The following is a 13,686-nucleotide window of genomic DNA, read 5'->3' as shown; positions in this document are numbered from 1 at the left end:
ATCTAGGCTCCAGGGCTCTGAATGTTTTCTCTAGCTCCACTGAAGCCTGTATATACCTCCCTGCTCACCCTCCCTATTGCAAGCACACCCTCCAATCACAAACTGGAATTAGATTGGATGGTTAAACTCCACCCTTTGAATTCTATAGGGAACATCATCCAACCAGTTCCTTGATTGAATCAGAGCTCTCTGTGAGAATTCCTCCACACTAGACCACCCCTCAAACATTTCATTTAATTAGCAACATATCGTGGAATTTGTGGCTTTCCCCCCTCATTTCCTTAATTATTACCTAGTTTTGAATTCGGCAATGTACTGGGTCCTATTTTGAAACCAGGGTTGTTTTAGAACTCTAAGTTCAACGATCATTGAGCCTCACTATCTTTCTTCCTGCTTGGATTAATGTTGTAATCACTATACCCATATGTTCTGGTGCTCAAGGACTGAGTTGAATTCTTTTCCAATAAACTACAGCATCACCTATTCAAGAGATGTAGGCAGGAGCATAGCTTGATTCCATTAATACTGTCCTAGGGTGCTGGGTGTGTACTCAATATGCAGACAACCTTGGAGCATACAGGGCAAGCTCTCTCCAGCATTCCATGCAGTTTGGAAGATAGCCAAATCTGTAATCTCACAGTGCAAGAACTGAAAGCTGGAGGATCAATTCAAGACCATCTGCAGTCATATCTTAATACAGGAACAGCCTGGACACTACATTTTGGCCGATTTCTAAATGGATCCAAAGATAAAGATTAAAAAGGAGTGTCTGACAGAGATGCTGCTCTGGACTACCAAATATGAGGGAATATTTCATGTAGGTTCAGCCTAGCATGCTTGCTTAAGACAAACTCAGGTGGGGGATGTGCTGTGCAATTGAATTTAGGTGTTCTGTAAATATGAGAGTCCTGAACTAATCCTAGAGCATTTCAAGATACCTGGCAACCACTGAGCATCTCTCCATTCCCAGTGATCCTTCACTTCTGAAAACATACTTCAACTGTCTTAAAACCATGGATGACATGTCCCTCCCTGACACACTTTATAAATTGTTTTGAAAACTTTAGTACCGTATAGGTTTGCCTAACACATTATATTATAGCCAAAGATGACATCATATTTCTCAGTCTGTACTCACTCTCACATGTTCTGGAAAGAAATGGATGTCGCCGTCTGTCTAGATCATGCAGTGATATATAATCTACTCTTTTGTGAATTCCAAGCAAGGACTTTATTCCCTGACTTACAGTGTTGTGGGAGGGAAATGTTAGAGATTCCCCCCAAAACCAACATGATCTGATCTGATGCAACTCACAGCAGGATTTTTGCTCTATTAAAGCAAGTTCCACAACCCTCCCAACTCACCTTCATCATATAGGAAAGTTTCGTGGTGGGGGGTCCCAAATTTTCTATCATGGCAAGGCTTTATAATAAGCAGCAAGCAGAGATAAGTGTGCAAGCATCTAATTGGAAAGCTACTATGGCCTTATTATAATTGGCCATTGCTGGGAGACAAACATAAACTTAATTTCTGTTGCCCTCTTCATTTTTGGTTTATAGACAAGGTGTGGGCTTGTAACTAAAGGATGTAGGTTTGTTACAGGAATAACCTATAGATACTGGTCTGGCTGAGGGTATAACCTGGTAATGCTGGTCTTGTTGGGGATTAGCCTAGAGATTTGGTTTTGTTGAGGTGCAACTTTGAAATTTATAAAATGTAGCAGCTGTTAGTTTACCTGAGTTCACACATACATCAGGTTCTCTAAAATGGAGTCTGAACATAAAAATAAGGCATTTCAGCAGCTATAGAAATCCTTGCCAAAATGTATGCATGTCATCCTCCTGCCTCAGCCTTCTGAATGCTGCCTTAGTAGAAGATGGTAAAGCATGAAGCTCAACTCTTTCTTCCAGACCAGACAAATAATTGTGTAAGGTGTTTGTCATGTCCTTTTATAATGCAGTTTTATGGTATTGTGCATGTATTTTCAATAGTACACTAAGGGCTCCAGAGGACTTCCTGCTGAACAATGATGGTAATAAATGATGAAAACACAGCCAGGTGACTTTGCTCGCATAGAAATTCTCCCAGCAGGAAAGGAAGGCAAAGGCAGGAGGATCTCTGGGAGATGAAATTCAAAATTGACCCTATCTATAGAACACCAGACTAGCAAGTGGGCTAGAAAGTTTTTTCAAGCACATACAGAGCAGGACTAAGGAACAGGATCTCAGTTTCAGTCAAGTTCAGAGGGCACACTCAACCAAAGACAGAACTGACAAAAATAAAGAAACAAACAAGCAAACAAACAAAAATACAAGTAACCTGACAGGCCCTCCATCCTCCTACTCTGAAGAGCATGGCACAGAAGATCAAAGTCACCAGGACAGGGGTCCTTGAATCTTGGTAAAACCATGCTGGCCAACCAGCTGAATCTAATGTGTTCCACCCATGCATGGAATTCCTCAAGCACATCCTGGGCAAGCTTCTCAGAGGGACATATGGCAATCACAGAGAAGCTCTAGAGAAAAGCTTTTATGAATATAATTGCATCAGGTGTCTATCCTGTCTCATTGAGCTCAAAGCCTGCACCTGAAGATAGTCCTTTCTCCAACATTGGGAATTTAGAAAAAAGCCTCCATGCCCTGTGAGGCTTGATTTTTTTCCAGCTTCCTAAAAAAGAGTCACTGTCTTTATCTCTGGCCAGATGTAACTGTGGGTCTTCCATTAATAACTGTGGTTCCTGTTAACTTGTCAACGTCTAAGCTAGCCCTTAAGCTTCGTAATTACCTGCTAGTGAGCCCATCCGAGCTCAAAGTCTCCTTTTCCTTGTTCCCAATTTATCCTGAAAATCTTTCTTTCCACTATCGATTTCTCTTTCCTTTTCCCAGGAGGCATCCTTAGTGCTTTGGAAGCAACCCTTATTCTCTTGACCCAAGGAGCTTGGACTCTGTACTGCAGTCATTTTCATTCATGAAGTACAAGACATGTGACTGAGCTGCCTATTTAACACCCAGCTCTGATTGTAATTATATGTTTAGATGAGACAGAATTACATTTTGTAGTCTAGGCTAGACTCAGTTTTGGGGCCTTCCTTTCTCAGTACCTTGAAGCTTGCATCACCACCCTGGATCATCTCTGCTGCTGTTCTCTCCATGATGAAAATCTTAGTTCATTTGTGTTTTGGTGTGTCAGCAATGGAGCCTGCATGTAGTGTAGGGAGAACTAGAACCTGAACTAGTTTCTTTCAGTATACCTGTGGTTCTCATTAGTGAATTCAGGCATGGCAGCAATTGAAATTCTAGTCTGAAACACTCACTAGCTGTAATGTTCTCTTAAGGTTTTTATTTAGAAATTTTGTTTGCTTTGTCCATTGGGGAAATTTTTTTGTTTTCTTTTTTGTTTTTGATTTTTTTGTTTTCTGTTGTTGTAGTTTTTGTTTTGTTCTGCTTTATACAGTGTTTGTTTGTTTAAAAGCTAGTTGTTCCTGAACTCACAGTGTACACCAGGCTGACCTTGACCTCACAGGTCCACCTGTTTCTACCTCCCTATTGCTAGGGTTAAGGCCTGTACAGGAACCACTGCGTAAACCATACCTTGTTTAAGTCTTTGTTTTCTTGTTCTGAGAATAGGTATCTCTTTTAAGAGCCCTACTATCTCGCAAGCCACTCTGTGGACTGATTTGGCCTGGATCTGGATGATCCCTCTGCCTCTGTCTCCTCAGTGCCCCCTTTCCCAGCTCTGGTTGAATTTTAAGACATACCCTTACTCCAAAGGCTTCACAGATAAGGCTAGCCCTGAGTTCACTGAATCAGTCAACCTTCGGCTCCTGAGTGGAGGAATTAAATTTGTGTGCCAACATTCCCAACATAGATGTACTGTTTTAAGAAGGTTTATTCTATGTGTAGGGGTGTTGTGCCTACAAATATGAATGGGCATCACTCACATGCCTGGTGCCAAAGAAGGTCAGAAGTGTGTTTCAGATTTTGGTGGAACTGGAGTCACAGACCAACTCAAGCGACCCTATACGTGATGGGAATAGAGGACTGACAGGTTCTCGATCTGGGTCAGGGAACTCTAAAGCCCATATCCTACTCCAGGCATCATCCCCTTCAGTAAGTCTGTTGGGCTGATCCTACTTCAAATCTCTGTTTCCTGGGGTGTCAAGGGCAGCATCTCCCTCAGAACCTACTTTTTTCTTTGTTTTTTTGTCCATTTACAGAGCAAGTTTTGTCGGGCTCTTGCTATTCTTCAGCTTACAATTTGGCTGAAGATGACTTTTAGCAGAGTCTCCTACCTCCAACTGTCAATTTTCAGCTTAGCAGCATGCCCCATCATGTATGCTGCACAGAGAGTTGGAGACAGGACTCCCAGTATACTGCTTGACTTCCTAACATCTGACTCAGACACAGCATTCTGGCTACAATAGTTATAAAGCAAGCCATGGTCCAGTTCCACCTTTTGTTGGCTGCTGTGGCAGTTCATTGAGAGAGCATCCACTTCAGTCCTTGAGCTTCAGTACATATTCCTTTCTCTGATGCAGTGCTTGCTTTCAAATCCAGTGGAAAAGAATATCGTTGAATTATTTTATGTCTTTAAATGGCTGCAGATTAAACCACGAGCTGAAGTAAAGTGGACATGACTCTGGTCCCATGAATAAAATTCAGCCAGATATGGTTATTCACAACAGTAATCCCAGGATAAGAAGGATTCTGAGGCATGAGTACTGCTAGACCTTAGACTTCTAGCACAACCTTGTCTTCAGAGCATGAACCAGTCCCTGAAACACATTGAAAACTAAGAAAACCTTAAGCAAATGAAGGAACAAATCAAAAAACGTGGTGTTATATGGTGAATGAACAGGTGTATGTTTGTACTTAGCCAAGAAACTTTTTTATGGGGGGCAAGAGGGCAGGGCTTGTCATGAGTGGTGAGTATGTCACAACCCCTTCTGATTCAATCAATGAAATGATTGGATGTTTGCTCTAGACGTAAAAGTGTGGAGATTAAATCAGGAAATCAAAATGTAGTTCCCAGTTGAAGGGTGTGGCTTCAATAGGGAGGGGTGAGCAGGGAGGTGCATTAAAGCTTCAGTGGAGCCAGAGAACACACTCAGAGACCTGCATCCTGGAAAACAGCCTGGTTTGGCTGGGACTCAGAGACCTATCTGCAGTTCTCAGACTGGTATGTAATGATTTTCACTTGGGTCATGTAGTTTGATGAAGAGAAATTTAGACTCCAGGATAGCAGAGAAATCTTCATTTCTATCTTGTGAAAGGAACACATTGATGACCTTGGGTTTCATTCCAAATGAAGTTTTAGCCTTATCTCAGGTATATTTTTATTATAGCTTGCATATTAGTGTGCTCGATATAATGTTTTGAGAAAAGGATTCTCTATGTTGTTCAAATTCTCTTAGAAGTGACCATGTGGCTCTGGGTAATGTGAAAGGCAGATCATTCTGACTGAGGTGTTCTCTCATATTTTGTTCACTGAAATGATAGTCTGTGATTCACATTGCAGACCTGGAGACCATGTATCTTTGATCTACCTTAACTCTGAATAGCCGGAGTTCCACTTGTGAGTTACTCACATGTGGACATGATCCTCTTCTCAGAAAAGGGAACCCTAAAATGTTCAGAAATATACTGACTTCATCCTGATTTCTTGGAATCAATACTGATCTACATCAGTAGGCTTTGGTTTGTTGGTATGTTCAATGGGTTTGTTAGAAGTGCTGTTAATTTTTTAAAATTTTTTGAGAAAAGGTTATACGTAAAGCATTTTTACCTGAAAATTCTGTGCAATTTGTGTGGTTGAAAGGCTCCCATAAAAACATTGTGGGAGTCTGTCTTTCCACTCCCAGTTTAGGATAAAGAGGTAAATTGTTGACTCTACCATTGCCAGAGAAGTAAGTGAGAAGCTTAAAGGTTGCTATGATACTGAAGAACTTTTTATAAACTTTGTCTTGAAATTATATTCTTTTCTGACTCCTTCCCCAGGAGCCTTCTTCCTAGAACCCTTAGAGGATGAGTGTTCAGAGCCCACCCACACTCCAGAAGCTGTCAAGGCAGACTCTGCTGAGAAATGAGGCTGTTATCATGTCCTCTCTGGAAGAGCTGCCTACAGTGCTCTTCCCAGCATTGTTCAAGGAGGCCTTTGAGGGCAGGCATAACAAGCTTTTGAAGGAAATGGTGGCAACTTGGCCTTTCCCCTGTCTTCCTGTTGGGGCATTGATGAAGACACCTAACTTGGAAACCTTGCAGGCTGTCCTAGAAGGTGTAGATATGCGACTGACAAGAAATATTCACCACAGGTAAGGAGTAACGAAGTACTATAGAAGGGAACACAGGAATTAGACTTTAGAGATTATGGGTTCTGGCAGAGTGTTTTCTGATGGGATCTTCAGACTCTGATACCGAAGGCTTGAAATCTATTGGTTGCTTGGAGTAAGGAGAGTTTTCTCTGGATTAGAGCTTTGAATAGACGTAGCATCACAGTAGAATGCACCTAACCCTGGTATTCCCATAACCACTAATTTTGGGACTAAGGAAAAATTAAGAGTAGCTTGTTGGAAAGAAAGTGACCATGCATACAAATGTAGCTCAGGAAAAGCTTCCATAGAATGTGTGTGCACATTGTACTCTTGTTGCATAAAACCTACACCATGGCAGGGTAGGGGAGAATGGAGTTTAGACTCCTGTAGTGTAAACTGACTGAAGGTCTTGTCTTCCAATATTTCAACTTTTTCACCCTCAGCAAGGGAAAACTTCAGGTTCTGGACCTGAGGAATGTGCACCATACTTTCTGGAACATATGGGCTGATGAAGAGGATGGCAGCTGTTCTTCAGAGTCCTTGGATGACAATCCGGTAGTGAAGGTCCTTCCCCGATATGCACTGAGGCACAAACTGAAGGTGGCAACTGAGCTGTGCCTCAGGCCCCGTCTTGAGGAAGCACAAGCATACTTCTTGAAGTGGGCCCAGCAGAGAAAGGGCTTCCTGCATTTCTGCTGTACGAAGCTGAAGATCTGGGCTATGCCTATGGACTTTATCAGAGAGATAGTGAATGTCTTTCACCCAGAGCACATTGAGGAATTGGAACTGAACACTGAGTGGAATGTCTTCCAGCTGGCCCATTTTGCTCCCTTCTTTGGGCAAATGAGAAATCTTCGCAAACTGCTCCTGGCACCCCTCTACAAGAATGTATTCAAGATTGCCAATAGAACAGGGGAGAGAGAGCACAAGTGTGTCAAGGGTTTCATTTCTATATTCTTGAAATTCAAATTGTCTCCAGCATCTCTCCTTGAGTGGCGTCCATTTTCTTAGAGACCACCTGAATCAGGTCTTCAGGTAAGCAAGGATGGAGGGCTGGGTTACGTAGCAGAGCAAACATTCCTCTTCCATTTTCAGGTTTAGTGGTGCAGGTTGTTTTTAAGTCAGTCAATAGGAACAAAGAATTTGGGAGTCTTTAGACTAGGGAAGTTGTGTGTAGTGATTCAAAGTCACAAATGAGCTGTTCTGAAGTAGAGGATTGAAGGAAGTTATGCAATAGTTCTGATCTGGTCAGGAGGGTTTGTAATTCTTTTTGGAATTGTAGGTAAGCAACAGCCCAGAAAGAGAAAGGGAAAATGAGCATGTAGTTAAGAGTGTCAGGACTCAGCAGAAAGTAAGGAAGGGAGCTCTCAATGGGGTTCTGTGGGAACAGTCTTCTATCTTTCCCTAAATTCCCATGAATGAAGGGTTTTGACCGACATAGGACTGAGTGACTGGGGCCTGAGGAAAGGAAGACTAAATCGCGTGTTCAGAGCCTAGGAATGAATGCATCTAAGAGTGAGTCTACAAATAATTCCCTAGATATAGTCAAGAATATTTTAGCATAGAACTTTTTCCTCTTATAGCATGGTCCTGTAGGATAAATTGCTTCTCTGCTTGAGACTGAGAGCAACAGATCAGCTGTGGGTGTGAATGGACTGATTTTAAAAGGAAACGTCTTTCATAATATCTTTGATCATTTGGCCACCTGGTCCCTTCTTTGATTTCATAAACCCCACCCCACAAAACCCATCACCAATTACAAGAGCTAACATTCTTGTCTTCTTTATTTCTAGGAGCCTGATGACACCCTTGGTGAAACTCTCCATCGTGCACTATGGAATTTCACAGAAAGACTTGGATTCCTTCTCCTGCTGTCAGAGCCTCTTTCACCTAAAACATCTGGAGATGAGCGGTGTGAAGTGCTTTGGATATTATGCATCTGAGAAGTCTCATGGAGAAAGTGGCAGATAATCTTTAGACTCTGGATTTGCAGGGGTGTAGAATGAAAGACTACCAGCTCAATGCCCTCCTACCTGCCCTCACACGATGCTCTCAGCTCGCCAAGATCAACTTCTACAACAGTGACTTCTCCATGGCCATCCTAAAGGACTTTTTGCAGCACACTGCCAACTGGGGCAAGATCAATGTGGAACAATACCCTGCACCTCTGGAGTGCTATGATGAGTTAGCTCATGTCTGCAGAGAAAGGTTTGCCCAACTTTGATTGGAGCTCACGGATACGCTTGGGACAATAAGGCAGCTCAAGAGCATTTCTTTTGCTACAAATATGTGCCACAAATGTGGTATGCAGTGTGTCTATGGACGGGAGAACAGAAGTTGTAGTTGCCGGCTGTAAACATGGGTACCAGACTACTAGATATGAATAAATAACAGGATTCTGACACAACTCTAACCTGGGGTGCTCACTGATTATGATTTCAGACACTGCTTATATGGGTGAAAACAAAAATCATGTACAGAGACTGGGATCTTGGAATCTAAGCTTGACAAGGGAAACTGTCTGATGGACCGTGGGAATAGGGGCCTTGTGGAGTCAGAAACAAAACTTGGCCATTTTCACGATCTGTAGTCTGGACAGAGAACGTAGAGTCTTTGTTTACTTTTCAACTTTTTGTTCTTCACTGAAATATTCAGTGAATAACTAGAGCATGTGTTCTTTTTTAGATGTCATTAATGTTGTTATATTTGAATAAAGTATCTAAATTAAAGGATTCTGTAACAGGTACCATCTAGGGAGGGTATAAATGAACAATTTAATGCCAGGCATGTACGGATTCAGAATCTTGGGCAGGTGGATAAAGTTATCAGTTAAGGTGGTTCATATATGGAAATTTAGGTGGCCTGTCATACAGAAAATGATACAAACAACCTCTGTTTCTCACACTCTTTTTCTCTTCCTCCTCATCACCCTGGCTACCTGACTACCTGTCATTACACAGGCCTTGTTGCTTTGAACCAGTGAACCTGCTGCTCCTTGCTCACAATAAACTCCTTTCATACTCCTCAGATAAATAAAGAAGCAAACAAATAGCCAGAGAAGCCATAGACTAAAGGAGATGATTCTTGTTTTCAGAGCACATATTGCTTTAAAAGGTCATCAAAGTTTTTTTTTTTTTCAAAAGTAATACCATCAGGTGGCTCTCAGCTATAACTCAGGTTTCAGGAGGTAAGCCCTTTTTCAGGCCTCTGTGGATCCCAGCTTTAATATTCCCAATATGCAGAATATATGTATACCCACTTAATTGAGAAAGTCTTGGAATAAACCCTCGATTCAACGAAGACTTAAAAAACAAACTAATTATTTGGAGTGAAGATGTTCAGTAAAGTCTGCTTGCTTGAATTTTGTGTGGCTCAATATTATCTCTCATACAGGGAAAAGAGTATGTGGATTTTCAGGTTTTTCCATCGAGTTCAATTAGTGAGTAATAGCCTAATTTCCTCTGGGTTCTAGTTTGAGATCTCCAGCCTGGAAGACTGAAAAGTACTAGGCATTTGTATTAGAACACCCTCTGTCTGTCTGTCTTCCTATTTTTTTCTATTTATTTTTTGAGCCCACAGTCATGCAAATGCACAGACCACAGAAGTGTGATTCAAAAAATAGATAGAGTTTCAGTCTAATTTTCCATTTCAACATTGATACAAAATTCTATATACAATGCTGAGAATTTAACTCCAAGAACACATCAAGAACATTATCTATCTTGATACAGTAGGCTTCATCCCAGGGATGCAGTGATGGTTCAACATAGGAAAATGCAGCAGTATACTACACCATATATACAAACAAATAGAAAAGTCCAAATGGTCATCTCATTAGATGCTGAAATACGTTTTGACAAAACCTAGTACCTCTTCATGTTAAAAGTGTTTTGTAGACCAGAAATAAAGGCATAAACGTAAAGACAGTAAAGTCAATATACAGTAAGCTGACAATTAACCTCAAATTCAATGGAAAGAAAGGTAAAGAACTTTGACTAAAACCAGGGACAAGACAGGGAAGTCAACTCTCTCCCTATCTCTTCAATATAGAATTTAATGTCCTAGCTAGAGCTCTATGACAACTAATGCCAATTTCGGGGAAGCATTTTGGACAGGAAGAACTCAAAGTAACTCTATTCACAAAAGAATTCAGAGTATAAATAAAAGACACTCCAACCTCTATGAGAGAGCTGCTTCAGCTGATAAATACCCTCACCAAAGTGACTAGATAGAAAATTAAGTCAAATACTACAGAAATGCTCCTTTACACAAGGGATGAACGGGAAAAGAAAGAAATTTGGGAAACAATATGATCTTTAAATATGAATCATTTTCATGAATTTCTTATGGTAATAACTCAAAGATGTTTTAATTTAAAGCAGTTCTTAGATATATTGGTACAAATTTAAAATATTTACATTGATGGACATGTTAGTGGTTTCAACAAAGCTGAGCACTCTCATACTTGTCTCAGATGGCATCTGAAAACATTCTAAATCCCTTTGATTGATGGTAATTGGGAACTTAACTTTAATACATTATAAAGTTTGAAAACATCTTTTAGTGCATTAGATTCTGTTTTAATTGTTAGTGACAAGTTGTTCAGTGGGACATGTGGGGAGAGACAAGGTAGAGTTATTTAATGCACTAAAGCTTCTCCAAGACAGCAATGTCCAGTCTCCTGCCTGAGGCATTCCATCTTCCCCAAGTCATTGAATGCCAGTCAGCCAGCTTCTGGAAACTGAGCACCTTCCCAGGAATTCCTTCACAGCCCTTCTCACTGAGCGGAAGTACATTAAAATGAATGTGTGAAGAAATTCCGAAGGAAGCACTTGTATCATCTTATAGGAATCTGAGAGGAAGACAGGTAAGCTGTAAATAACAGAAGGTACCAGTTGAGGAAGGAGATAAGGAGGGAGAGTCATGTCTGTATAGTAAGGGTCAGCAATGGAGGTCTGCACACACGGTAGAAAAAGACAGGTGGGGGTCTATAGAAGGGAAAGGCATGTAGGGAGCTGGGACATGCCGCACCTCAAAGATGGTGCTGGTTTCTGCCTTCCACCCTCCCAAGAGTGAGCGCTCCTTGTAGTACACATGTCCTTATTTGGCTATGCCTGCCTGGCCTGCTAGCTTCCGCATAGTGACAGCCTATCTGCATACCCCACGTGGCACGTTGGGGTTGGTTGGCGTTGGGTACTTAAGCTGATGTAGGGCATTCCCCGGGGTAGTAGTAGAAGATTGTATCAAGGTTCCTGAATAAACTGCTTGAAGAAGGTCTCCTCTGGTCGTGTCTTCCTTGCTGGTTGAGGTTGGGCGCGACAAGTGGTTGCCCGTACGGGGACCTTCTGAGATCAGAACTTCTTGCTGTCAGGGCAGTGCTGGTAAGTTCCCAAGATAAGGTGGGATCATAAAGACCTCGGGAAATAAATGGTCCTAAAGTGTCAGGGTAGTGAGCAAGAAAGCTCGTGGTAGCAGTGAACCAAAAGTAAAGCTCAGGGCAGCAGTGAACCGAAAGTAGCAAGACACGCGGTGAATTTAGCCGTAGCAGCATAGAAAGTTTTTGTTATGGGGACCTCACAGTCTCATCCAATTTTTCTGGCTCTTCAAGAGCTGTTCGAGCCAAAGAAACTAAAACGAAAAAGGAGCACCATAGAGAGATTCTTGAGCGAATGCGATGCCATTACACCCTGGTTTGCAGTCTCTGGTAATCTTACTGTGGCAAGTTGGGAAAAATTAGGGAAAGACCTTGATTTTGCCTGGGAACAAGGAACCCTGAAACATGGGGTCCAGCCCATGTGACGCTTAGTGCGTAGTTGCCTCGAGGATCAGAAACGTTGTTAGGTAGCTATAGAGAAGGGGCAAGCTGCCCTAGAAATGCTTCAAGAGGAGAGGTCAGAAAAGCAGGGAATTGCAAAGGAGACAGACTCAGAAAAGACAGATACAGAGGAGGAAACAGATGAAACAGATTCAGAAGAATAGTTACAAGAGTTGATAGATCAAATTCGGAAACAGTCTCTAAGGAATAGACAGAAGAAGAAAAGGAAAAAGTCTAAAAGGCAGAGGAACCTCCTGGGCAGTTCCCCTCGGCTCCTCCTCCCTGCAATGTTGTAGAGGGAGGAAGTAGAGTTTCGGGTAGTACATTCTGCCCTGAAGTGTGGAGAGCAGTTCATACTGAGCTGCATTTGGCCTATCCTGTCTATGTGGATGCTAATCAACAAAGATATCATGAGCCTCTTGATTTCAAGGTGATGAAAGCCTTGGCTGAGTCAGTGAGAACATATGGTATCACTGCCTCCTTTACTATTGCTCAGATAAGGCTCTGCACAGATTTTGCATGACTCCTAATGATTGGACTAACCTGGCATGCCTCAGCCCAGGGCAGTATCTAGATTGGAGAGCTTTTCTAATTGAATATGCAAATGAACAGGCTGTTGCCAATTTAGTGGCAGGAGGTGGGCAGGCAGCCTGGGACAGAGACATGTTGTTAGGGCAAGGGCGTTTTGCTAATCAGCAGACAGGTTTCCCTGGGGAAGTTTATGCACACATAAATGAGGTTAAATTATTAGAGGGTAAAGGTTTGTTTATTGCCCCCGAAAAGGTACAAAAGGGCAATCTTGTAACTTATTTAGGAGCAAAAGTAAGTCCTTATACCATTATCCCCCAGAAGGTTGAATTGAGGAAAGATAATCTTAAGACTCTTAATGATTTTCAAAAATTACTAGGAGATATTAATTGGGTCAGATGTTATTTAAATTTATGAAATTATGAACTAAAACCGTTGTATAATATTTTGGCTGGGGATTCAGGCTTGGATGCTCCTAGACAATTGACTTGATGAAGCAAGGGAAGCTTTAAAGAGGGTTGAAAAAAAGATTACAAAGTGCCAGTTTGCATCGACGGAAGGAGGGTGCAGACATCATATTATGCATTCTAGCCACCTACATGCAGCCCACAGGATTGTTGTGGCAAGATGGCCCTCTGCTTTGGGTTTATCCCAAGGCTTCTCCAGCTAGATCAGTAGAGTACTATCCTACAGCTGTTGCAGAATTAACCCTGAATGGGATCCAACAATGCACTCAATTCTTTGGTGTGTCCCCTACCTCGATTATAGTGCCCTATACAAGTCAGCAGATAAAGATCTTATGTGGCACTGTGGATGATTGGGCCATATTATGCTGTGGGTTCCATGGAAAGATAGATAATCATTATCCAAAACATCCTTTGCTATCATTTTTTAAGGAACATCCTGTAATTTTACCTAAGGTTACCGCCAGTGTTCCCATACAGGGGGCCCCAAACATTTTTACAGATGGATCCACAACTGGCTGTGGAACCTATATGGTTGAACATCAAGAGCCAATTTTGTGTCAATATC

General features: G+C 41.8%; 1 protein-coding gene across 1 annotated transcript; it reads left to right on the top strand.

The window, feature by feature from the left end:
* Positions 1 to 6,024: 6,024 nt before the first annotated feature.
* Positions 6,025 to 8,254, top strand: LOC134481894 (PRAME family member 18-like). Its single transcript, XM_063273875.1, has 3 exons — positions 6,025 to 6,311; positions 6,755 to 6,875; positions 8,105 to 8,254. The coding sequence occupies exons 1-3, from the start codon at positions 6,025 to 6,027 to the stop codon at positions 8,252 to 8,254; spliced, it is 558 nt and encodes a 185-aa protein (XP_063129945.1).
* The last annotated feature ends 5,432 nt before the right edge of the window (positions 8,255 to 13,686 follow it).

The sequence above is a fragment of the Rattus norvegicus genome, chromosome 14 (assembly GCF_036323735.1).
Source record: "Rattus norvegicus strain BN/NHsdMcwi chromosome 14, GRCr8, whole genome shotgun sequence".
In the NCBI taxonomy this organism is placed as follows: domain Eukaryota; kingdom Metazoa; phylum Chordata; class Mammalia; order Rodentia; family Muridae; genus Rattus; species Rattus norvegicus.
The sequence above is the reverse complement of the archived record's forward strand: the minus strand, read 5'-3'. Positions and strand labels throughout refer to the sequence as shown.

Excerpts from the sequence above, each read along its gene's own strand:
- LOC134481894 (XM_063273875.1), top strand. The coding sequence starts at position 6,025 with ATGAGTGTTCAGAGCCCACCCACACTCCAGAAGCTGTCAAGGCAGACT. Across the intron at positions 6,312-6,754 it reads ACAAGAAATATTCACCACAG|CAAGGGAAAACTTCAGGTTC; the intron begins GTAAGGAGTAAC and ends TTTCACCCTCAG. Across the intron at positions 6,876-8,104 it reads ATGACAATCCGGTAGTGAAG|GAGCCTGATGACACCCTTGG; the intron begins GTCCTTCCCCGA and ends CTTTATTTCTAG.